General features: G+C 38.3%; 1 protein-coding gene across 6 annotated transcripts in view; it reads left to right on the top strand.

Moving 5' to 3' along the window:
* LOC133664641 (F-box-like/WD repeat-containing protein TBL1XR1) overlaps positions 1–26,605 on the top strand; it is a 104,447-nt gene that overhangs the window by 48,227 nt on the left and 29,615 nt on the right. For 4 of the 6 annotated variants that reach the window (XR_009828604.1, XM_062069447.1, XM_062069446.1 and 1 more), the window contains exons 3-7: positions 2,548–2,635; positions 13,542–13,645; positions 13,944–14,089; positions 14,183–14,405; positions 19,535–19,667. Coding sequence is in view for 5 of the 6 variants with exons in the window: in XM_062069447.1 (XP_061925431.1) it covers positions 13,588–13,645; positions 13,944–14,089; positions 14,183–14,405; positions 19,535–19,667 (560 nt within the window). In the remaining variant the exon portion in view is untranslated. The remainder of the gene's footprint in view (positions 1–2,547; positions 2,636–13,541; positions 13,646–13,943; positions 14,090–14,182; positions 14,406–19,534; positions 19,668–26,605) is intronic. The other 2 variants (XM_062069448.1, XM_062069449.1) reach the window with 1 other exon arrangement.

The following is a 26,605-nucleotide window of genomic DNA, read 5'->3' as shown; positions in this document are numbered from 1 at the left end:
GTCAGCAACACAACACAGCCGGTGTTTCTTTGTTTACATTCCCGAAAGATGCAGTCAAGATCGAAGAACTCGGACAACAGAGACTCTTACCAGGAGGACTTTGACTTCGATACACAGACGCCTGTAGAGAACTGGGACAACACAGACTCTTACCAGGATTACTTTGATTTGGATACACGGACGCAGACGCGGTGCCGTGAGTACGCAGCTGCGCTTCCAAATATGTGATCGCTTGCCCGTACGTGCGTGTCACGTACGGAACTTTGGTTAAATATATAAGCTTTATGAATCTTGGGTTAGGTGAACGGTCCTTTGGGCTGAGTGATTGTGTGTGTTGTGCAGGTGTTTGAATTGTATTGGCGGGTTATATGGACGGGAGCTAGTAGCTAGGAGCTAGCATAACAATCACCTAGGTGTTTTTATGCGGGATTAATTTGTGGCATATTAAATATAAGCCTGGTTGTGTTGTGGCTAATAAGAGTATGTATATGTCTTGTGTTTATTTACTGTTGTAGTCATTCCCAGCTGAATATCAGGTCCCACCCGCGCGCTTCCAAACATTTGATCGCTTGCCCGTACGTGTGTGTCACGTACGGAACTTTGGTTAAATATATAAGCTTTCTGAACCTTGGGTTAGGTGAACGGTACTTTGGGCTGAGTGATTGTGTGTGTTGTGCAGGTGTTTGAATTGTATTGGCGGGTTATATGGACGGGAGCTTGGAGCTAGCATAACAAACACCTAGGTGTTTTTATGCGGGGTTAATTTGTGGCATATTAAATATAAGCCTGGTTGTGTTGTGGCTAATAGAGTATATGTCTTGTGTTTATTTACTGTTGTAGTCATTCCCAGCCGAATATCAGGTCACCCCCGGCTCTCACAGCATCTTCCCTATCTGAATCGCTTCCACTCCCCACTAGTCCTTCACTTGCACTTTCCTCATCCACAAATCTTTCATCCTCGCTCAAATTAATGGGGAAATCGTCGCTTTCTCGGTCCGAATCGCTCTCACTTCTGGCCGCCATCACTGTAAACAATAGGGAACTTTGCGGAAATGTTCAACTGACTACGTCACGCTACTTCCGGTAGGGGAAAGGCTTTTTTTTGTCAGATACCAAAAGCTGCGATCTTTATCATCGTTGTTCTCTACTAAATCCTTTCAGCAAAAATATGGCAATATCGCGAAATGATCAAGTATGACACATAGAATAGATCTGCTATCCCCGTTTAAATAAAACAAAATCATTTCAGTAGGCCTTTAAGTCTACGAGCACAAACTGATGAAGTCTACTCAGATGAGAGGCGAAATGTCTTCTAAGACAAGCCAAACAGTCCAGTTGCAATCGATTGAATGCCCTGAGATATGTCCCCTACTGCAAAAGGGCTGCATGTCTGGGAAGTGTACAAGCAGCATCAGAAATACCGATCTGCCCACATGTCGTGTTGTACACAAAGGCCGAGGTTTTTTTTTTTTTTTTAAATATAGTTGGTGTTTACATTCATATTTGTTCTACATTCACCTTTAAATGTTCAATTACTTGATGTTCTAATTTGCACAAATATTTTTGCAAATTGATTTAATGCTACAATGTTTATTTTTTTTATGCAGAAAACATTTTGCACATTGAGTAAATACTACAATATTTACATTTTGTATGCCTTTGAATATATGTATCTTCAAAAATAGTTTTTTCCAGTTGTCTGAACAAGACAGATTAGGGAGTTTATCTAATTAAAACAAACAAGAGAATGTGTAAAAATAGGCTCTTCCTTACCAATCATTTAAGTGGTGTCCTCAGTCCTTAATGAGTATAAGATTCTGTGTATTATGGTGAGCCGGCTACAGTCGATACTACAATGATTACATAGATATGTTTTATCCATCCATTTGCTACTGCTTGACCCTTTCGGGGGTGCTGGAGCTTCCCCTAGCTGCACTCGGGCAGAAGGCAGTGTACACCCTGGACTGATCACCACCTAATCGAGTATCACAAAAACTTTTGTCGTCTTATTGTTTTTAAACCAATGAAATACGTCCCTGGACACAGAACTTTAATTATGACCAATTGTATGACCTAATTGGTATTAAATTGATATCAATATTTATAGTATCAGCCAAATCAAATGTACAATGTCAACAATAGAAGAATATGTGCTTATTATATTTTAACAGTAGTGTAGATAGAACATGTTAAAACCGAAAGTAAGCAGATATTAACAGTAAATGGAAAAAATAGATGAATAATCCATTTTCTAAATTTTAACATGTCTTCTTCCTTCACTCTTTATTTTCAGAGTTTTATGCATTTTTTTGTATAGAATATAAAAACCTTAATTTGAATCGCAATTGCAATTCTGGAGAGAAAAATCGCTATTAGTTTTTTTCTCCAAATCGTGCAGCCCTATTGTCTTGCATTTTTGTCAAATGTATCCCCCGAAGCAACCACTTAAAACATTTTTCAGAACACCTCTTTACTGGATTGAACTGTTTTTTTCCACCTGGATCTCCTCTCCCGCTCTGAATGCCTCGCTTTTTCATCCTCTTTTAGGTAAACTGCCTGGGCTTGTGGAGGTGGATCACAACGCCAAATGTACACTGACTGGCCTGCACTTTAATGTGTACCTTATGGGAAATTGGTATGCCTCTATAACATTGCTTCTATACTGAAAAATATGAATGCATGTACCGTTGCGCTCCTTGTAATATGTGGGAGATCAGCTTGCCTTTTTACCGAACCTATGGTTCCGTACTGTGAAGTCAGATTATGACTTCATGTACCGTTACACTCTTCATAACTACCGTGTGAGAGATCGACATGCCTACTTGCTGAATCAGCAAAAATTCTCCACTGAAAAATCAGATTATGAATACATGCGCCTTTACATCCATAATATAATATGATACTAGAGCAAATACTGAGTGTGGTGTGTTCATCCCATATGTTTATCTTAATTATTTTATTCAAGACAGAAGTTTTAAGTTTGCACTTAATTGATCTCAATATGAGCGACTTATTTATTTGCATGTACATTTCTGTTAACATTTCAATTTAATACAGAAGTATTGCTTCCAAGAGGAAGCTCTTAAGTTAGTTATTTGAAAATGATTCAATATAAAGTACAATTTATAAAAGAACAACATTGTACAAATTAGAATTTTGCTACGAATGAGATGCACTGTCTTTTGTATCTACTGGTTTCTACAAAAAACTTACTTTGAATTATCTCTGTCATTTGTATTAAATGGTTTCTTCAAAAAATGGAAAAACTGAGATTTTCTTTAGGGCATGTAGCCCAGGCCTAAGTAAAACACAAAATACAATATGAAGCAGGGTTTTAGAGTCATTCACTGTTGGCTATTTAGGTAAATTAATTTCTGCTCATTTGGATAATTTCAATGGAATGGAATATTCTTGTGTATCATTGTTATAGTAAAACTAACCTACTTATCCTGATTGTCACATTCTTGCAATACGTGGGCAAGAAAACTAAAAACAATTAAACTTAAGCACGGAACAACTTGTTAGCATTGACATACAAACTGTAAATACTCTACGCATGCCCCCGACTGTTTTACTAGAACTTTTGTTATTCGAGTCAAGCATATAAGATGGCGTTATATGCCTGCCAAAATAGACTGGTTGTTTGCACTGTAAGTACGCAGGTCACTTTCTGGTAATGTACTGCGTTGACCAAATTTATCACAGTATTGTTGAATGTGCTCAAAAAGTACTTATACACACACTGAAATCTTTTGACCCCTTGCTTTTATAAATAACACTGTTAGAAAACCCACTACTTTTTATGTTTTGCGTTTCTTATCCTTCACTGATAATGCTTTAGTCTAAGCTAGTCTAAGGCTTTAACTAAGCTTCTATGGTTTAAAATATTGGTTTGTACTGTAGCACTTGTACGATTTATTTAAATAAAGTGTGTAACAAATAAAATCTATTTATTATTTCTGGCGGGTGTTGTGGCATCCTACCCTGTTCAGCTGTCCTTGAATGTAAAAATATTCTGTATAGAACGATTACACTAAGTGGGCACAGCTTGTAGGTTCAATGTGTACAATTGAATAGCTTACTTCCTCAGACAGCAATGTATACAAGTTTAAATTGGGGATATGTCATTTTTTATGTGGAAAGACGTTAATGTTTCTTGATGTTATGTTAGCATTTAATCTAGCAAGCTGGCACCAATCAGTCTTGAGTTTATCAAAGGGCAGTTATTAATCATAGTTTTTTGATAATTTTAATTTAAACAGTAATACCAACCGTCTGGAGTTTTACCCCGGTTATCATTAATACGGTTTATCGTTACAAGTTTACACTGCACTTGTCTGTCTTTTGAGTTTAAAATAATTCCAAACTTCTGACCGCTTCTGTTCTTTCTTTTGGGTCCCTTCATTTTTTTCCTCCCTCGTTGCTGTTTTCCTTTGATACATTTTTGTCCATCACCATTCTACGCTTCTTGCCGCCACGCAGGCGCTCCTGTGCACTTTTTAGCAGTGTAAAAACTAGTGTTGTTCCTTTACCATAATGCAGTGGTTCTCAACCTTTTTTCAGTGATGTACCCCTTGTGAACATTTTTTTAATTCAAGTACCGGTACCCCCTAATCAGAGCAAAGCATTTTTGGTTGAAAAAAAGAGATATTTATTTATTTATAAAGAAGTAAAATACAGCATTGTGTCATCAGTTTTTGATTTATTAAATTGTATAACAGTGCAACATATTGCTCATTTGTAGTGGGTCTTTCTTGAATTATTTGGAAAAAAAGATATAAAAATAACTAAAAACTTGTTGAAAAATAAACAAGTGATTCAATTATAAATAAAGATTTCTACACATAGAAGTAATCATCAACTTAAAGTGCCTTCTTTGGGGATTGTAATAGAGATCCATCTGGATTCGTGAACTTAATTCTAAACATTTCTTCACAAAAAAATAAATCTTTAACATCAATATTTATGGAACATGTCCACAAAAAATCTAGCTGTCAACATTGAATATTGCATTGTTGCATTTCTTTTCACAGTTCTTTTTGACAGACATTTTAGTGAGGGTCAAACCATCATGGCATGGGGGAAACTCTGGGTTTATGGTAATGAATGCAATAGCCTACTTGATTTGATGTTTATGAACTTACATTCATATTTTGTTGAAGTATTATTCAATAAATATATATTATAAAGGATTTTTGAATTGTTGCTATTTTTATAATATTTAAAAAAAATCTCACGTACCCCTTGGCATACCTTCAAGTACCCCCAGGGGTACGCGTACCCCCATTTGAGAACCACTGCCATAATGTATTTCGATACTTTTAAGTACTTTTTAAAATAAAGGAGACCGCAAAAAAAACATTATTGGCTTTATAATAACAGAAAATCTTATGATACATTAAACATTCGTTTCTTCTGTTTTGTTTGATCAGCCGTTTTACTGCTATGTTACAGGCACCGTTTGAAAACAATTAAGGTGTTTAAATAAATATTTACACAATCTGTGTAAACACCTCATTTCACAACGTATATCTCTGCGAACTATAATGAGGAAAAAAATTTCCCCCTAAACTTTAGTGGGTGCGCTTTATCAAGTCTGGAAAATACGGTACTTATTTGAAAGATTACTTTAAAGGATGCAGGCTCAGGGTGGCAAAGTTGCATTTCTAGATTCATTGTTAAACACATGCAGACAGGTGGTTTGTGAATTCCAGGAGGGTGCTGCTTGTCTTGCCAGAACACCAGCTAGAATTTTAAAAAATTGCAGCAAATGCTAGGGGTGTAATGGTACACAAACATTTCGGTTCGGTACGTACCTCAAAATATACATTTTTGGGTAATTTATTTACCAAATTTGCAAAATCTTCCACCAAAAATATTTTTCTTAGTGGTATATTTGATGTGAAGTAATCGGAACCTTGGATAGGTCAATAATTCATAATAACTTGATTTTGATTCAATATTATGTTTTGAGCCTTGACAGTTTGAAAGAAAAAAAAAACAGCATTGTTTTGTTAATCAACATTGCAACTTTTTCTAAATTACATTTTTTAACGTTTAAGCTTTTTTATTTCACTTTTGTTATGTTTTTGTTTATTTTAATAGTATTTTTAGAATGTGCCGTGGGCCTTTAAAACATTAGCTGTGGGCTGCAAATGGCCTCCGGGGCACACTTTTGACACCCCTGCTATAGATAATAAAAAATTTTATCTGATAAATCTATGGATAAAAAGCAGAGCCTGGCGACGCATGCGCGTTTATCATAACTCTCTCGCTCTCTGTCTCTGCCCCTCCCTCACGAATGCTGCTGCGCGCACAATTTGTTTTGTTTTTAACCCCTTCTTAACCCTGAACGTACATTGAAAATACACGCAACCCTAACTCAAAATGCCGGACATTTGAGGCATTTAAGAAACTCCGCCCTGACAGCTCCGTAAGAGGACATGTCCGGTGAAAAGAGGACGTATGGTCAATATCGTAGCCCGTTAGCTGCTAGCATGTCGTGTGTTGTGCCTCGGTGTGCATTGTTTACACAACGTGCGTTACGCTACTTAATATGTCCTTGTGGAAACTCGTTCGGTACACCTCCGAACCGAACCGGAACCCCCGTACCGAAAAGGTTCAATACAAATACACGTACTGTTACACCCCTAGCAAATGCCAATCCACAGTGCGGCGCTGCTTCAATTTCATATCCTCTCCAGGGTTTCCCCTAGATTGCCACTAAATATGTGGTGGTGAGGACGTTGTCAATATGACATTGTATATGACATGATCATTTTGTAATTTTAATACAAGGAATTTGACTTGTTACACTGTGCTCTCGTTGTTCAATGCTGTTTCAATTGTTGCTGCTTATTTAAAAGGTAACAGGCTATATTTTATTCTGCTCTCCCTAAATGTTGCATTTTAGTTTGCCAAATATGTAAACAGTCCTTTGAGTTAGATGTGCAAAAAATAACTAGGTGTTTTGTTGATATTCTTCACAATGAAGTCACTGTAAAATGAACCACACTTCTAAAGAAAGTACATTATACCTACTAGAGGTGGGAATCTTTGAACACCTCATGATTCGATTGCGATTCAGGAGCTACGATTCGATTAAAAATTATTATTGATGCATTTTTATTTATATTGATATTTTTCTACATTTCTTTTCATTTCACTAAACAAGCGTTTATCACTTTAAACTTTAAAAAACAGTACATTTGTAATAAGCAACAAGTTAAATTAATTCCCACATTTATTAAAATAATGAAAATAGGGCTGCAACTAACAACTAATTTGATAATCGATCAATCTGTTGATTATTACTTTCATTAATCGATTAATAATCGGATAAAAGAGACAAACTACATCTCTATCCTTTCCAGTATTTTATTGAAGAAAAAAAAGCATACTGGCACCATTCTTATTTTGATTATTGTTTCTCAGCTGTTTGTAAATGTTGCAGTTTATTAAAAAAAAAAAGAAAGTAGCCTCTGCGCATGCACATTGCATAGACCCAACGAATCCATGACTAAATTAATCGCCAACTATTTTTATAATCGACTTTAATCGATTTAATCGATTAGTTGTTGCAGCCCTAAATGAAAATGTGTGCAAAACTGGAACATGAAAACTTTATAACAAAGGAGCGGTTCGGATCTCACGGTGAGGTGGCTCGCTGCAGTCACCCAAATTCTAGAACTGTCTTCATTACATTATTTACAATTAATACATCGATTATTGATGTTTACTAATCGATTTTATAATCGTCCATGTCCAAATTGCGAAACATCTAAGAATTGATTATTTCCCTCACCTCTAAAACTTACTAAAGGAAAAAAGATTTTGTGAAAATTAACAAATATCGATGTAATCATTGTAGTATCGACTATATACGCTCTTGTACTTGGTATCATTACATTGGATGTCAGGTGTAGATCCACCCATGGCATTTGTTAACATTGAGGAGCACTAGCTTGTTGTTAGCTGTGAGCTATTGTATCCTCCGACGGTGTGTAGTGAAGCATGTTTAGCTATTCCTCTTCCTGCAGGGATGATACTTGTGAGAAACTTTATTCGTCGCCATGGAGGCTTGGATTAGTCCTTTAGACGTAGCTAAAACACTGCTGACTGCGGATGGATGTTAGCCGCTAGCTAGCTAGGCATGTTTTAAAGCACCTCTGTAGAGTGGCGTTTCAGTGTTATAACTTCACCTTTATCTTTAGTTGTTAAGCCAAAATGCGTCCATTCTCCCTTTTCTGTCTACACACTGTGTCTGCTTGTAAGTACTGCGTGATTGTGCGCTGCCGAACATGCTCCTCTGGGTATAAAATCAGCATGGTCACAACGTGACGACAACGTGCCATCATGCAGTCTCGCCGGTAGCCGGTATTTTTCAAAGGGAGTATAGCAGAATTTTTGTCTCATTAGTACCGCGGTACTTTACTAGTACCGATATACCGTACAACCCTAATATATTGTATTTTCCGGACTATATAGAGCATTAAATTTTACAATAAATTTTTATTTATTTATTTATTAGCCGCACCGGACTATAAGCCTCAGATATACATTGTGAAATAAGTTATTTACAGAGAAAGATTTTGTAAATGTTTGTTTACATACTTACCTTGTTTCCAAATGGTGTCTGGATAATGGGAGTAAAACAACTGATGAAACAAAACAGAAGTCATCGTCATGGACCCACTAGCTGCGGAAACTAGCTCTCCAATCAGCTAAACGGACACAATAAATTCACTGTGACATTTCGGTGTTTCCCATAAACTGCCAAGATACCTGCGGCGGTGGGGGTGTGGCTATGGGCGTGGTCACCATGACATCATCGAGTAATTTGCATAATTTACTACAATGATATGATTTTCTCTAAAAAGGCTCAAAAAATTTATACTTACTAATTAATAATAACAGTTTTGTTTTAAACGTCCATCCATCCATCCATTTTACAAAATAATTACAACACTATGTACATATTTATATACAGATTTGAACAATAAGTTCTTCACTGAAATATATTAATTGTGGTTCTTACAAAAAATATATCTTATAAAAATATAAAAGCTAGAATGTCTCTTAAAGCTCTGCCCCTTTAATTCGTGCATACTAAATAATTTAACTTTAGCCTACTACTACAACCATATTATTTACCAGCAACATAAAGTGAAACAGAGGCACAGGTGTCCTGCCACAGTCAGTAACAAATAAACAGAAAACAGTAGTGGTGGTAGATAGACACAAAGCTTCATCAAACATCTGATCCACTGAACAAAGAGCTCCAAAAATCTTGATCCTACACTTCTCTTTTGTAAAGTAAATCTGAACAGCCGATATGGGCATCTACACATCAACTATATAATTTGCCTGAGAAGCTGGACAGGACAAAAAAAAAATAAATTAAAAATTAAAAAAAAAATAAAAAAAATTATATTTGTGGCGGCCTTAATTCTTTCGAGGAGGGCCGCCACAAATAAATGAATGTGTGGGAAACACTGCATTTTGGTGAATTTACAAAACTGTAAAAATACACAAAGAATGCCTTTGTAAGTTAATAATACTAACAAATACACTTGTTGGTGTGTTAGCATATTAGCTAATAGTAACAACACTAGCGTCTTTACATCACAATAACACATACAAATGGGCATGAAAACACTCCTACATACATCACACAGGACGGTTTAGTAAGTAAGAATTGTTTCTGTTGAACTGTAAAACCAAAAAAAATAGCTTAGAGTGACGAAGAGTAGAAATGTTATGGGCGGCTAGAAGACAGAATGCCACCTCTACTACCGGTTCAAAGTTCAGTCAAAACAGAAGGGCAATTCAGCACTGCAGCACGCGAATTCGTCCAAAAGATGGTGCCATAGCACAAACAATAACACCTATTCAGTGTCTGTTTGCATTATGGCCGTCAGCGAAGGAACATCCATGAATTAGCCGCAATGTTTTATAAGCCCTTGGGTTCAAAGCGTAGGAAATAAGTTGCCGTTTATAGCCTGGAATGTACGGTTTATGAACACACAAAGTGAATTCCAATTTCTCTGTTTTGGGGACAGCGTGGCTCGGTTGGTAGAGTGGCCGTGCCAGCAACCTGAGGGTTCCTGGTCCGATCCCTGGCTTCCGCCGTCCTAGTCATGTCCTTGAGCAAGACACTTCACCCTTGCTCCTCATGGGTCGTGGTTAGGGCCTTGCATGGCAGCTCCCGCCATGAGTGTGTGAATGGGTGAATGTGAAAATAGTGTCAAAGCGCTTTGAGTACCTTGAAGGTAGAAAAGTACTATACAAGTATAACCAATATTCCCTCTAATTGTTCATGTGTCTGAGCAAACACAACAACTCCCTGAGCATTCAGTGGAGCACATGTAAGCAACATCACACATGGCAATACCAGCAGCACACCTGTCTCAAACCAATCTTTTATAATAACACTCAAATGAGAGGAGTCATTTTCATGAGATTATTTTGTAATATTAAGGATTTGGCCCACTTGTAATGAAAATAAAATAAATCTTGTTTTTCATAAGCTATGGATTAGTATTGTACAATATGTCTGGGTGGGGGTCCTGCTTTGGAAGTCATTTGTACCCCTTTCAGAGATCACATTTAGTTCCCCTTAAACATCCTCATGTTGCACAATGAAATGTAAGCATAGGATGAAGTGTGCAGTGTTTCCCATAAACTGCCAAGATACCTGTGGCGTTGGGGGCGTGGTTATGGGCGTGGTCACCATGACATCTTTGAGTAATTTGCATAATTTACTACAATGATATGATTTTCTCTAAAAAGGCTCAAAAAATGTATACTTACTAATTAATAACAGTTTTGTTTTAAACGTCCATCCATCCATCCATTTTACAATATAATTACAACACTTTATGTACATATTTATATACAGATTTGAACAATAAGTTATTCACTGAAATATATTTATTAATTGTGGTTCTTACAAAAAATATACCTTATAAAATATAAAAGCTAAAATGTCTCATAAAGCTCTGCCCCTTTAATTAGTGCATACTAAATAATTTAACTTTAGCCTACTACTACAACCATATTATTTACCAGCAACATAAAGTGAAACAGAGGCAGAGGTGTCCTGCCACAGTCAGTAACAAATAAACAGAAAACAGTAGTGGTGGTAGATAGACACAGAGCTTCATCAAACATCTGATCCACTGAACAAAGAGCTCCAAAAATCTTGAACTTTAGACTTCCACCGGTTTTACTCCCTACACTTAACCATGTGTTTCCTACTGCCTGCAGACTTTGCACCCTTTGTTATATACACATGTTGTGTTCCTAATATAAATACATTTAATAAAGTCAGATACAAATAAGGCAACAAGAGAAGTATCCTACACTTCTCTTTTGTAAAGTAAATCTGAACAGCCGATATGGGCATCTACATCAACTATATGATTTGCCTGAGAAGCTGGAGAGGACAAAAAAAAAACATTTTTTAAATGTATTTATTTTTTTAAATTTGTGGCGGACGTAATTTTTTCGTGGCGGGCCACCACATAAATGAATGTGTGGGAAACACTGAGTGTGCATTCCTGTAACTTTCTCTAGTAACAGCATTCCATGATTAATATCAATAAATTAACATTAATAATAAATGACAGTAGAATAAGCACACGTATGACTGAGGAGTCATAGTGTAACTTTGTGTGGTGTTTGAGTTGTCCGACTTTTTGTGTGGCCATAAACGCACCAGTGGCTTAGTGGTATGCGTGTTGGTGACAGATGACAAGTTGGTTTTGGCCTGGTTTGTACGGCAGACAATGGCTAGTTTTTCGAGATAGAAGTTTTTTACTCATGTTTTTGGTGTGGTTATGGCTGATTATAAACAGTTTTGCTCAATAAAGTGATCGATATAATTCCTGTCCTCGAAGCATCTCGATAGATGTTACGGTGTTCAATTGAACGTGTTGACGAACACCGTTAGGGCCGCTTGTTGTCACTGTCACTCAGAGTTGCATTGCAAAATTACACAGAATAAATGTGTTTATTTTGTTTAGAATTCAGATGGGTTTGATTTGGTGCGCGGCATATATTTGCTGTGCGCAGAGGACGCCTGAGCAGTGCGCAATTGCGTAGGCGCGCACCTTAGAGGGAACGTTGAGTACAACCCATTTATCTTAGCTCCTTTTATGTTCCTGTAGGAATGTACAAATTCTTTCCAGTTTTAGGTTAATGGTTTTAGGTTAAAATGTACCCTAACCAGGAAACCTTTAAATTTCAGCATAATCTCAGTATATACCACCATCAATATGTGAATGTGGAGCGAATGAATGATGGGTTATCAGTGTCACACGCTTTGAGTCACTAGAAAAAAGCACTATATACTGTAAGTCTAACCCAATATTATTATCATTATTATTAATTTGTTTTATATCAGGGGTGTCCAAACTTTTTCCACTGAGGGCCGCACACTGAAAAATCAAAGCAAGCGGGGGCCATTTTGATATTTTTTTTATTTTAAAAACCAATACAAAATATATGTATAAAAAATATACATTTAGGCATCCACTCAGGCTTGATCTTGGGGACCCCAAAGGGTTTTGTTAAAAAAAATATAAAAAATGTGTCATTATTCAGTATTATTATTTTTATTATTATTCAAGTTTTAAATCCATAGATCAACATTAGGTCTGTCTGTCAATATAACGCTTTTAAAGATTTAAGTCGTATGCTCTTTTTGTCAAAGAAAACCCTGTTTTTCTATGGAAAAAACACAAAATATGCAATATTTTCACCCAATAACATTTTTAAGTGAAATTTTTGAGATTATAGAATTGGAGCCTTAAAAAGGTCAATAACTCATAACACCATTGATTTTAATTCATTATTATTTTTTAAGCAATGACACTTAAAAACAAATCACACTAAAATTATTGGGGAACCAAAAGGGTCCTACTCATTAAAGTGTTAAAAAATAAATTATTAATTTTTTTTACTGTTTACTTTTAACACAATAATCTCGAGATCAACTTCAGATCTATCCGTCAATTATAAGTTGTATTTTTGTTTATGTTTTTTGTTTGTTCATTTTAGGCCCTTCTTTAAAAAAAAAAAGACAGCTCAATTTTTTATATGGCAAACACAAAATATGCAACATTTTCCCCCAAAAATATCTCAAAGTGGAATATTTAATGTGACGTAATTGGAGCCTTGGTTAGGTCAATAATTCATAATAACATTGATTTTCATTTATTATTTTTTTTAAAGAAAGAAACAGCCTGCATGGCAGCTTTGTGTTATTAGAGTAAACATTGCAACATTTTCGTGTTACATTTCACCTGTTTGGTCTTTCATACCACTTTTTATGTTTTTAATTTTTTTAATCGTATTTTAAAATGGGCCGTGGGGCCGTTAAAAAATGACCTGCGGGCCGCAAATGGCCCCCGGGCCGCACTTTGGACATCCCTGGTTTTATATAATGTCATTCAATGTTGCCTCTACATCTACCATGAAGTCTTCTTTCTGTCCAGGTCAACTAAAGCAAAACTAATACTCTGATTTTCTTTTCCCAGGCTCCTATAGTGTGCTGACCAAATGGTTTAATGACCGGGACTAAAAATGAGCATAAGCAGTGATGAGGTTAATTTCCTGGTTTACAGATACCTGCAGGAGTCTGGTAAGTCTTCCAAAATATGATTTTAATTACGTTTACTAAGACTTTCTCCACAAAAACACAAACCATGTTGTATGCATTTGGCGTACATGCAAACTCTGTAACTCAACTTTGACTTTAAAAAATTGTGATACTTAGTCACGCTCTTACCAGTTTGAATATGCTTTTATTTTATTCATTAAAACATGGGCATAGTCTCAATTAGAAATGTGATTTGTATCTATCTATGACTTTTCCCTCAAAATATGTTGTGCTTTTCTTAACTTCTACATTCACAACATACAAAATGTTTACCTTCCAGGCTTCTCACACTCAGCATTCACCTTTGGCATAGAGAGCCACATTAGCCAATCAAACATTAATGGAGCCCTGGTCCCCCCTGCTGCCCTCATCTCCATAATCCAGAAGGGTCTGCAGTACGTGGAGGCTGAAGTTAGCATCAACGAAGTCAGTCACCATCTTTTCAGTGTTTTTAAGACTCCATTGTTGGTGTATGGCAGTAAGCCTTAGTAACCATATCTTTGTTTTATTTGTGTTTAGGATGGGACCTTATTTGATGGTCGCCCCATAGAGTCGCTGTCTCTAATAGATGCAGTGATGCCAGATGTTGTCCAAACTAGGCAGCAGGCCTACAGAGACAAGTTGGCCCAGCAGCAACAGCAGGCAGCAGCAAGCAGTGGCAGTGGCACTGGCCCCCAGGGAAGCACCAAAAACGGAGAGGGTGCAGCCAATGGGGAGGAAAATGGATCCCATGCATTAGCCAGTAAGTGTCTTTATAGTTGTAAACAAGCTTCTTTTTAAAACACAGCTAGGTTTTCTTGTTTGACGAGTTCGCCCTCGGTTTACCGTGACATAAGCCTGGGCTGACAACACACGGTAAATTTTCCTGCAAATTATTGCTGATAAACAATATTATTGTCAGCATTATTTTGAGACCAAATTAAAGGCCTACTGAAAGCCACTACTACCGACCACGCAGTCTGATAGTTTATATATCAATGATGAAATCTTAACATTGCACCACATGCCAATGTGGTGCAATGTTAACCCGGCCGATACGGCCGGGTTAACTTATAAAGTGCAATTTTAAATTTCCCGCTAAACTTCCGGTTGAAAACTCCTTTGGATGATGACGTATGTGCGTGACGTCAATCGTTGAAACGGAAGTATTCGGACACCATTGTATCCAATACAAAAAGCTCTGAATTCATCGCAAAATTCCACAGTATTCTGGACTTCTGTGTTGGTGAATCTTTTGCAATTTGTTTAATGAACAATGAAGACTGCAAAGAAGAAAGCTGAAGGTGGGATCGGTGTATTAGCGGCTGGCTGCAGCAACACAACCAGGAGGACTTTGACTTTGATAGCAGACGCACTATCCGACGCTAGCCGCCGACCGCATCGATGATCGGGTGAAGTCCTTCGTCGCTCCGTCGATCGCTGGAACGCAGGTGAGCACGAGTGTTGATGAGCAGATGAGGGCTGGCTGGCGTAGGTGGATAGCTAATGTTTTTAGCATAGCTCTGTGAGGTCCTGTAGCTAAGTTAGCTTCAATGGCGTCGTTAGCAACAGCATTGTTAAGCTTCGCCAGGCTGGAAAGCATTAACCGTGTAGTTACAGGTCCAAGGTTTAATAGTATTGTTGATTTTCTGTCTATCCTTCCAGTCAGGGGTTTATTTCTTTTGTTTCTATCTGCAATTAAGCCCGATGCTATCACGTTAGCTCCATAGCTAAAGTGCTTCACCGATGTATTGTCGTGGAGATAAAAGTCACTGTGAATGTCCATTTTGCGTTCTCGACTCTCATTTTCAAGAGGATATAGTATCCGAGGTGGTTTAAAATACAAATCTGTGATCCACAATAGAAAAAGGAGAAAGTGTGGAATCCAATGAGCCAGCTTGTACCTAAGTTACGGTCAGAGCGAAAAAAGATACGTCCTGCACTGCACTCTAGTCCTTCACTCTCACGTTCCTCATCCACGATCTTTCATCCTGGCTCAAATTAATGGGGTAATCGTCGCTTTCTCGGTCCGAATCGCTCTCGCTGCTAGTGTAAACAATGGGGAAATGTGAGGAGCCTTTCAACCTGTGACGTCACGCTACTTTCAGTACAGGCAAGGCTTTTTTTATCAGCGACCAAAAGTTGCGAACTTTATCGTCGTTGTTCTCTACTAAATCCTTTCAGCAAAAATATGGCAATATCGCGAAATGATCAAGTATGACACATAGAATGGATCTGCTATCCCCGTTTAAATAAAAACATTTCATTTCAGTAGGCCTTCAGCGCAAATGTAATGACAATTTATTCCGTAGTTTCTAGACTATAGAGCGCACCGACTAAAACATTTTTAAAAAATCCATATGTTATCCGCACACGGACTATAAACTGCATATATACAGGTAAAAGCCAGTAAATTAGAATATTTTGAAAAACTTGATTTATTTCAGTAATTGCATTCAAAAGGTGTAACTTGTACATTATATTTATTCATTGCACACAGACTGATGCATTCAAATGTTTATTTCATTTAATTTTGATGATTTGAAGTGGCAACAAATGAAAATCCAAAATTCCATGTCACAAAATTAGAATATTACTTAAGGCTAATACAAAAAAGAGATTTTTAGAAATGTTGGCCAACTGAAAAGTATGAAAATGAAAAATATGAGCATGTACAATACTCAATACTTGGTTGGAGCTACTTTTGCCTCAATTACTGCGTTAATGCGGCGTGGCATGGAGTCGATGAGTTTCTGGCACTGCTCAGGTGTTATGAGAGCCCAGGTTGCTCTGATAGTGGCCTTCAACTCTTTTGCGTTTTTGGGTCTGGCATTCTGCATCTTCCTTTTCACAATACCCCACAGATTTTCTATGGGGCTAAGGTCAGGGGAGTTGGCGGGCCAATTTAGAACAGAAATACCATGGTCCGTAAACCAGGCACGGGTAGATTTTGCGCTGTGTGCAGGCGCCAAGTCCTGTTGGAACTTGAAATCTCCATCTCCATAGAGCAGGTCAGCAGCAGGAAGCATGAAGTGCTCTAAAACTTGCTGGTAGACGGCTGCGTTGACCCTGGATCTCAGGAAACAGAGTGGACCGACACCAGCAGATGACATGGCACCCCAAACCATCACTGATGGTGGAAACTTTACACTAGACTTCAGGCAACGTGGATCCTGTGCCTCTCCTGTCTTCCTCCAGACTCTGGGACCTCGATTTCCAAAGGAAATGCAAAATTTGCTTTCGTCAGAAAACATGACTTTGGACCACTCAGCAGCAGTCCAGCTCTTTTTTCCAGGGTCAACGCAGCCGTCTACCTGCAAGTTTTAGAGCACTTCATGCTTCCTGCTGCTGACCTGCTCTATGGAGATGGAGATTTCAAGTTCCAACAGGACTTGGTGCCTGCACACAGCGCAAAATCTACCCGTGCCTGGTTTACGGACCATGGTATTTCTGTTCTAAATTGGCCCGCCAACTCCCCTGACCTTAGCCCCATAGAAAATCTGTGGGGTATTGTGAAAAGGAAGATGCAGAATGCCAGACCCAAAAACGCAGAAGAGTTGAAGGCCACTATCAGAGCAACCTGGGCTCTCATAACACCTGAGCAGTGCCAGAAACTCATCGACTCCATGCCACGCCGCATTAGTGCAGTAATTGAGGCAAAAGGAGCTCCAACCAAGTATTGAGTATTGTACATGCTCATATTTTTCATTTTCATACTTTTCAGTTGGCCAACATTTCTAAAAATCCCTTTTTTGTATTAGCCTTAAGTAATATTCTAATTTTGTGACACACGGTATTTTGGATTTTCATTTGTTGCCACTTCAAATCATCAAAATTAAATGAAATAAACATTTGAATGCATCAGTCTGTGTGCAATGAATAAATATAATGTACAAGTTACACCTTTTGAATGCAATTACTGAAATAAATCAAGTTTTTCAAAATATTCTAATTTACTGGCTTTTACCTGTATGTGTTGTGAAATGAGTTATTTACACAGATTTTGTAAATGTTTATTTACATACTTAAATTGTGTCCAAACCATGTCTAACACTGCAGCAAAACGGCTGATCAAACAAAACAGAAGTCATCTTACCATTATTGGTATATTCATTATTCCTACCTTGTTGATACAAATGATTGTTACAGTGTAATAATTATTGTTACCTGTGGTAATGCCACTATGATACAACATCTGTATTATAATCCTTGAACAAAGTACAAAGAAACTCATGTGAATATTAACTGAATGGAGAACTGGGGGTGGGATTAAATAAGTTATCTTCTTTCCACTCCCTTTCAAGCAAACTGGACAATCATGCATTACATACTATACATTACCTTTTGCACTATAATAATTTATATTATTATCGTATTTCCTTGAATTAGCGCCGGGGCGGTAATTAATTTAAAACCTCTTCTCACTCCGGCGCTTACCAAAGGCATGCGGTAAATTTAAAGGCCTACTGAAATGAAATTTTTTTATTTAAACGGGGATAGCAGATCCATTCTATGTGTCATACTTGATCATTTCGCGATATTGCCATATTTTTGCTGAAAGGATTTAGTAGAGAACGTCAACGATAAAGTTTTGGTTGCTGATAAAAAAGCCTTGCCTGTACCGGAAGTAGCGTGACGTCACAGGTTGAAGGACTCCTCACATTTCCCTATTGTTACACCAGCAGCGAGAGCAATTCGGACAGAGAAAGCGACGATTACCCCATTAATTTGAGCGAGGATGAAAGATTCGTGGATGAGGAACGTGAGAGTGAAGGACTAGAGTGCAGTGCAGGACGCATCTTTTTTCGCTCTGACCGTAACTTAGGTACAAGGGTTCATTGGATTCCACACTCTCTCCTTTTTGTATTGTGGATCACGGATTTGTATTTTAAACCACCTCGGATACTATATCCTCTGTAAAATGAGAGTCGAGAACGCGAAATGAACATTCACAGTGACTTTTATCTTCACGACAATACATCGGCCAAGCACTTTAGCTACGGAGCTAACGTGATAGCATTGGGCTTAACTGCAGATAGAAACAAAATAAATAAAACCCTGACTGGAAGGATAGACAGAAAATCAACAATACTATTAAACCATGGACCTGTAACTACACGGTTAATGCTTTCCAGCCTGGCGAAGCTTAACAATGCTGTTGCTAACAACGACATTGAAGCTAACTTAGCTACGGGACTTCACAGAGCTATGCTAAAAACATTAGCTATCCACTGACACCAGCCAGCCCTCATCTGCTCATCAACACCCGTGCTCACCTGCGTTCCAGCAATCGACGGAGCGACGAAGGACTTCACCCGATCATTGATGCGGTCGGCGGCTAGCGTCGGATAGCGCGTCTGCTATCCATCTCAAAGTCCTCCTGGTTGTGTTGCTGCAGCCAGCCGCTAATACACCGATCCCACCTACAGCTTTCTTCTTTGCAGTCTTCATTGTTCATTAAACAAATTGCAAAAGATTCACCAACACAGATGTCCAGAATACTGTGGAATTTTGCGATGAAAACAGAGCTGTTTGTATTGTGATACAATGGTGTCCGAATACTTTCGTTTCAACCATTGACGTCACACACAAACGTCATCGTACATAGACGTTTTCAACCGGAAGTTTAGCGGGAAATTTAAAATCGCACTTTATAAGTTAACCCGGCCGTATTGGCATGTGTTGCAATGTTAAGATTTCATCATTGATATATAAACTCAGACTGCGTGGTCGGTAGTAGTGGCTTTCAGTAGGCCTTTAAGCAGGACAATAAATGTTCCTTCAGGTTTGTGTTCAGTGTTCAAAATGGTTGACCTGACAAATCTCTACTCAGCAGGTCAGCTGTTCAATCTTTTTCATGAACTGTTTTTTTCATGTCACTTTCTCTTGTAGATCACCACTCAGAGATGATGGAGGTGGATCGGGATGTAGAAATACCCCAGAGTAAAGCTATGGTCCTCAGAGGTCATGAATCCGAAGTTTTTATTTGTGCCTGGAATCCAGTCAACGACCTGCTGGCATCTGGGTGAGTACCGAGTTTCCTGGCTACTTGACCATTAAATTAAAGCAATGACAGCCATCCGACGTTGGCTCGATGAGCACCGACACAAACGCGCTCGCACATCCTCGTGCGTGTTGTGTTTGTGTGGTAACTTTTAAAAAAAACCCTCAAATTATTCACAAACTCAAATACATGTACTAGGATTGTACGGTATACCGATACTAATAAAGTGCCGCCGTACTAATGCAATAAAAAAAGGACGTATTTTGGCTTAAAAACTAACAATAAAGGTGAAGCTATAAACTTTCAAGCGCCGCTCAGCAAGTGGGGCTTTAAAACATAGCTAGCTAATTTACGTCCACACAGTGTTGTAAGCTACTTCTAATTTACTAATCCCTGTCGCCATGGCAACAGACTGTTTCTTACAAGTATCATCCCTGCTGGATGAGGAATAGTTTAAACATGGTTCATTGTACACCGTAGGAGGATGCAAAAGCTAACCACTAACAGCAAGCTAGCACTCAATGTAAACAAATGGGTGGATCTACACAAATATCGATTGTAATGATACCAAGTACCAGAACCCTATCTTGGCGATACTGCAACAATTACATGGCTATTTTTTATTATTACAATTTTTTGTCTTTTATACAAAATACATCCTTGGGCACAGGAAGACTTTAAAGGCCTACTGAAATTATTTTTTTTAATTTAAACAGGTATAGCAGATACATTCTATGTGTCGTACTTGATCATTTCGCGATATCGCCATATTTTTACTGAAAGGATTTAGTAAAGAACATCGACGATAAAGTTCGCAACTTTTGGTCGCTGATAAAAAAAAAAAGCCTTGCCTGTACCGGAAGTAGCGTGACGTCACAGGTTGAAAGGCTCCTCACATTTCCCCATTGTTTACACCAGCAGTGAGAGCGATTCGGACCGAGAAAGCGACGATTACCCCATTAATTTGAGCCAGGATGAAAGATTTGTGGATGAGGAACGTGAGAGTGAAGGACTAGAGTGCAGTGCAGGACGCATCTTTTTTCGCTCTGACCGTAACTTAGGTACAAGCTGGCTCATTGGATTCCACATTCTCCTTTTTCTATTGTGGATCACGGATTTGTATTTTAAACCACCTCGGATACTATATCCTCTTGAAAATGAGAGTCGAGAACGCGAAATGGACATTCACAGTGACTTTTATCTCCACGACAATACATCGGCGAAGCACTTTAGCTACGGAGCTAACGTGATAGCATCGGGCTAAAATGCAGATAGAAACAAAAGAAATAAACCCCTGACTGGAAGGATAGACCGAAAATCAACAATACTATTAAACCATGGACCTGTAACTACACGGTTAATGCTTTCCAGCCTGGCAAAGCTTAATAATGCTGTTGCTAATGACGCCATTGAAGCTAACTTAGCTACGGGACCTCACAGAGCTATGCTAAAACATTAGCTATCCACCTACGCCAGCCAGCCCTCATCTGCTCATCAACACCCATGCTCACCTGCGTTCCAGCGATCGACGGAACGACGAAGGACTTCACCCGATCATAGATGCGGTCGGCGGCTAGCGTCGGATAGCGCGTCTGCTATCCTCAAAGTCCTCCTGGTTGTGTTGCTGCAGCCAGCCGCTAATACACCGATCCCACCTACAGCTTTCTTCTTTGCAGTCTTCATTGTTCATTAAACAAATTGGAAAAGATTCACCAACACAGATGTCCAGAATACTGTGGAATTTTGCGATGAAAACAGAGCTTTTTGTATTGGATATAATGGTGTCCGAATACTTCCGTTTCAACGATTGACGTCACGCGCATACGTCATCATACATAGACGTTTTCAACCGGAAGTTTTGCGGGAAATTTAAAATTGCACTTTATAAGTTAACCCGGCCGTATTGGCATGTGTTGCAATGTTAAGATTTCATCATTGATATATAAACTATCAGACTGCGTGGTCGGTAGTAGTGGCTTTCAGTAGGCCTTTAATTATAACCAATGTATTAGGGATGTAAATCTTTTTGATGTTCGATTCGCAGCTCGATACATGGGTTACGAGGCGATTCTAAAATGACTTATTTATAAAACAGAACGATGCGATTCGATTTAGTGTATGTACAATTTGATTCGATTTAGTTTATGATCGATTCAATAAGAGTCGAAACGGTGTATGAACGATTCGATTCCATGGTTAACATTTGTCGATGGACACATTCTTTTTTACGCAACAAAAAAACATCAGCATTATTTCCGTGCGTACACTCTTCTTCATGTTTGAGGATAAATAGTTAGGACCTTGGCACCAAGCCCTCAGACTAGATCTGTGCAAGCTAAGTCTATGAGCATGGACTCATGAAAACTACTTGGATGAGAGGCCAAACGTCTTCTAAGACACCTGGTCAGCTGAATGCCATGAGAATAACAATAACCTGATCATTTAGAACACCCAAAGGCACAGTCACATCTTAAAATAAAAAAGAAACACATTCAATAAAAGTGCCTCCAGTATTTTCTAATTTTTACATATATCCCCAAAGATGTTTTTTTTTTTTAAAGTAAAAGGACAAACGCATGTCAAGTACATTTCTTTTCCACGCCTATAGCTTGACGGGGGGGCGGGACTTCTGGTACAAGGATGAGAAGTGACATGTGTTGTGAAGTTGAAAGGAGAACGGTAAGTTGCCGTAAAAGAGAGCAATACACGGAGATTGAGAACATTGTATTTTCTGAAATAAAGAAAGACAAACTAGGGAGTCTGTCTGAGCCGCCATTAGTTTGGATGTTACAATATTGACGGACAAAAGAGCACGGAGACGGTCCGCGTTGTTGACGTTACGTATGTTGCAGGTAATTATTTGGCGGGCAGCTGTGTCTCTTGCGTTGTTTAAAAATAAAATGTCTACTTATTGCTAGTCTCGCGCAACACCCGGTCCATGTATCTACGTCTATTCTCGTCTCCAGTTACGGAAATTGCGTAACAAGCGCGTGACTCTTTTCACAGACAACCCTGGCTCTTGTGTCGTTTTAAAGACAAAAACCATCAACTGATTTCCAAAAACCCCGTTTCCATTTGAGTTGGGAAATTGTGTTAGATGTAAATATAAACGGAATACAATGATTTGCAAATCCTTTTCAAGCCATACATCAGAGAATAGATTTCAAAATCCTCCTGCTCACATATAAATCACTACATGGTCTAGGGCCCAAGTATATCACTGATATGCTCCCACTATATAAGCCCTCTAGATCACTAAGATCTTCTGAGACCAATCTGTTAGCGGTTCCAAGAGTAAACTCAAATCAAGGGAGATCATCATTCAGTCACTATGCAACAAATAGCTGGAATAAACTTCCTGAAGATGTCAGACTCTCCCCAACTCTCACTACTTTTAAAACTAGACTGAAGACTTTTATGTTCACCTTAGCTTTCAGCTAAATCTTTTAATCTTTTAACTTTTAACGTCTGCACTGTTTTTATTTTTATTGTCTGCATTTTAATTTTGCTTTTATTTTCTTTCATTTCACTTTGTTGTCTGTGAAGCACTTTGAGTCTGCCTTGTGTATGAAAAGCGCTATACAAATAAAGTTGCCTTGCCTTGCCTTGCCTTGCCTTGCCTTGCCATATTCAATTGAATGCACTACAAAGACAACATATTTATGTTCAAACTCATAAACTTTTTTTTTTTTTTTGCAAATAATAATTAACTTAGAATTTCATGGCTGCAACACGTGCCAAAGTAGTTGAGAAAGGGCATGTTCACCACTGTGTTACATGGCCTTTCCTTTTAACAACACTCAGTAAACGTTTGGGAACTGAGGAGACACATTTTTGAAGCTTCTCAGGTGGAATTCTTTCCCATTCTTGCTTGATGTACAGCTTAAGTTGTTCAACAGTCCGGGGGTCTCCCTTGTGCTATTTTAGGCTTCATAATGCGCCACACATTTTCAATGGGAGACAGGTCTGGACTACAGGCAGGCCAGTCTAGTACCCGCACTCTTTTACTATGAAGCCACGTTGATGTAACACGTGGCTTGGCATTGTCTTGCTGAAATAAGCAGGGGCGTCTATGATAACGTTGCTTAGATGGCAACATATGTTGCTCCAAAACCTGTATGTACCTTTCAGCATTAATGGTGCCTTCACAGATGTGTAAGTTACCCATGTCTTGGGCACTAATACACCCCCATACCATCACAGATGCTGGCTTTTCAACTTTGCGCCTATAACAATCCGGATGGTTCTTTTCCTCTTTCGTCCGGAGGACACGACGTCCACAGCTTCCAAAAACAATTTGAAATGTGGACTCGTCAGACCACAGAACACTTTTCCACTTTGTATCAATCCATCTTAGATGAGCTCAGGCCCAGCGAAGCCGACGGTGTTTCTGGGTGTTGTTGATAAACGGTTTTCGCCTTGCATAGGAGAGTTTTAACTTGCACTTACAGATGTAGCGACCAACTGTAGTTACTGACAGTGGGTTTCTGAAGTGTTCCTGAGCCCATGTGGTGATATCCTTTACACACTGATACTGATGTCGCTTGTTGATGCAGTACAGCCTGAGGGATCGAAGGTCACGGGCTTAGCTGCTTACGTGCAGTGATTTCTCCAGATTCTCTGAACCCTTTGATATTACGGAGCGTAGATGGTGAAATCCCTAAATTCCTTGCAATAGCTGGTTGAGAAAGGTTTTTCTTAAACTGTTCAACAATTTGCTCACGCATTTGTTGACAAAGTGGTGACCCTCGCCCCATCCTTGTTTGTGAATGACTGAGCATTTCATGGAATCTACTTTTATACCCAATCATGGCACCCACCTGTTCCCAATTTGCCTGTTCACCTGTGGGATGTTCCAAATAAGTGTTTGATGAGCATTCCTCAACTTTATCAGTATTTATTGCCACCTTTCCCAACTTCTTTGTCACGTGTTGCTGGCATCAAATTCTAAAGTTAATGATTATTTGCACAAAAAAAAAAAGTTTATCAGTTTGAACATCAAATATGTTGTCTTTGTAGCATATTCAACTGAATATGTGTTGAAAATCATTTGCAAATCATTGTATTCCATTTATATTTACATCCAACACAATTTCCCAACTCATATGGAAACAGGATTTGTAGTTCGGCGCGATGACCGGTTTGTGTGTTATCGATTAACCCAAAGATTCACAACTGAAACTTATCGATTGAGGGCTGTAATCGGCATAGCTGAACCGGACACTTCTCAAACCAGATATCCGGTCGCATCGGTTTATTGTTAAAAACCCAAATAGTTTTTCTCCTTCGCTGTATACTTTTAGTGTGGGGATAAGTGCGTCTGTCTTTAATATTATCCACACCTGTGTCCATCTAACAGCAGTGCGCTGTTAAACGCACACCGGGAAGCTAAGGAAAAATTACGTTAAACCAAGCGCTCCGGAGCAAAGTCTGTGTAGTTAGTCAGCCATGATTATCAAACCAAACGACGCTAGTGTGCATGCGCCTAACTTCGTGTTGCCCAAAAGGCATTAATAAATGACGTTTTTTTCTGTAATTAAAAAATTAGACGGTAAAGCTAACCGTCTGGAATTTTATCCCGAATTATAATTATACCTTTTACCGTTACATCCTTAGTCCATTAACAAGTAAAAAGTCAAGGGCAGCACGGCATGTTTTTGACGCCGATGCTGGTCAATTTTTTAGGGCATTACGGCAAATGACGAGGGCGGTCGCGGCAATTACCGCAGTTGCCGTGGTTAAATTCGAGACCTGCTAAAATGTTTTGTATTACCCAAAACTTATGTGAAGTATCCATACAGAAGAGTAAGTGCTTACTATATTTGAACAGAAGTATAGATAGAACATGTTAAAAACAGAAAGTAATCAGATAATAAAAGTAAATTAACAAGTAGAATAATAATTAATTTCATTTTCTATGGCTTTTCCCCTCATCATTTTTACAAAATTATCGAATGACAAATGACAGAAAATATGATCACACAAATCAAGAGCCTTTGCAACCGGTTTGCTTACTTACTACTAAAAAATAAGTAGTCTACTATGTTCACTTTATTTAATGCCAAAATTGTTTGATTTCAATAAATGTATGTTTAATGTATCAAAAGATTTTCTTTTAAAATATAGCCAATAACGACATTTTATTGTAGTCCCCTTTATTTTGAAAAGTGTCGAAATAAATTTTTGGTACGAGTAAAAAGGTATCTGCTGTAATCTGGCACTATTTAAAAAAATTAAAAAAACATTAAATTTAATTAACTATGACTGCATGGGGGTCATAGTTTATAATACATTTTTAAAGAGTCTACTCATTAACAATGTATCATGTTGTATACAATACAGGGCTGCAAAGTAAGTTGAGCTTTAGTGCAAGTTGGAATTCAGCCAATGTTAAATCTACTTCTCCACTGAGCATTTTACGATGCATAATTTCACTTGTCTCTTTACTTTCACTTTTCCTTTTGAATGGCGCGCTGTCACCTGAAAGTGTGTCATGCTTGGGGAGGACACGAGGTATAGATTAAAGTGAAAAAGTCAAATAAAAATTACTCTGCCAATGCATTCTTCCACCGTACACAGAAGTAGGTGATACTTTTTCAAATGAGCAATATTACCGTATTTTCCGGACTATACAGCGCACTGCGATATAAGCCGCACCTACTAAATTCTAAAAGATGAATGAAATACACAGATTTAAAAAGCTGCCAGAAATAATTACCTCGTATACCAGTTTCCCAGTCTCAACGACTTTGCTCAAGAAGCATTGCCACAACAAATGCACAATATGAAAAGAAATACACAATCTGAAAGGGGGTTTAGCTGCAGTGGCATTATTGTCACCTACCCCATGGCATTCTGCAGTTTACAGCTTGGTGTTCCTGGCTTTATTTTTTGAGGTAACAAGGGTAAAAATGTTACGCTAAAACCACTTTTGTTAAAGGTAGATTCTTTTTAAGTTG

The sequence above is a fragment of the Entelurus aequoreus genome, linkage group LG14, assembly GCF_033978785.1.
Source record: "Entelurus aequoreus isolate RoL-2023_Sb linkage group LG14, RoL_Eaeq_v1.1, whole genome shotgun sequence".
Classification (NCBI taxonomy): Eukaryota; Metazoa; Chordata; class Actinopteri; order Syngnathiformes; family Syngnathidae; genus Entelurus; species Entelurus aequoreus.
Note: the sequence above shows the minus strand (reverse complement) of the source record. Positions and strands in the feature narration are given on the sequence as shown.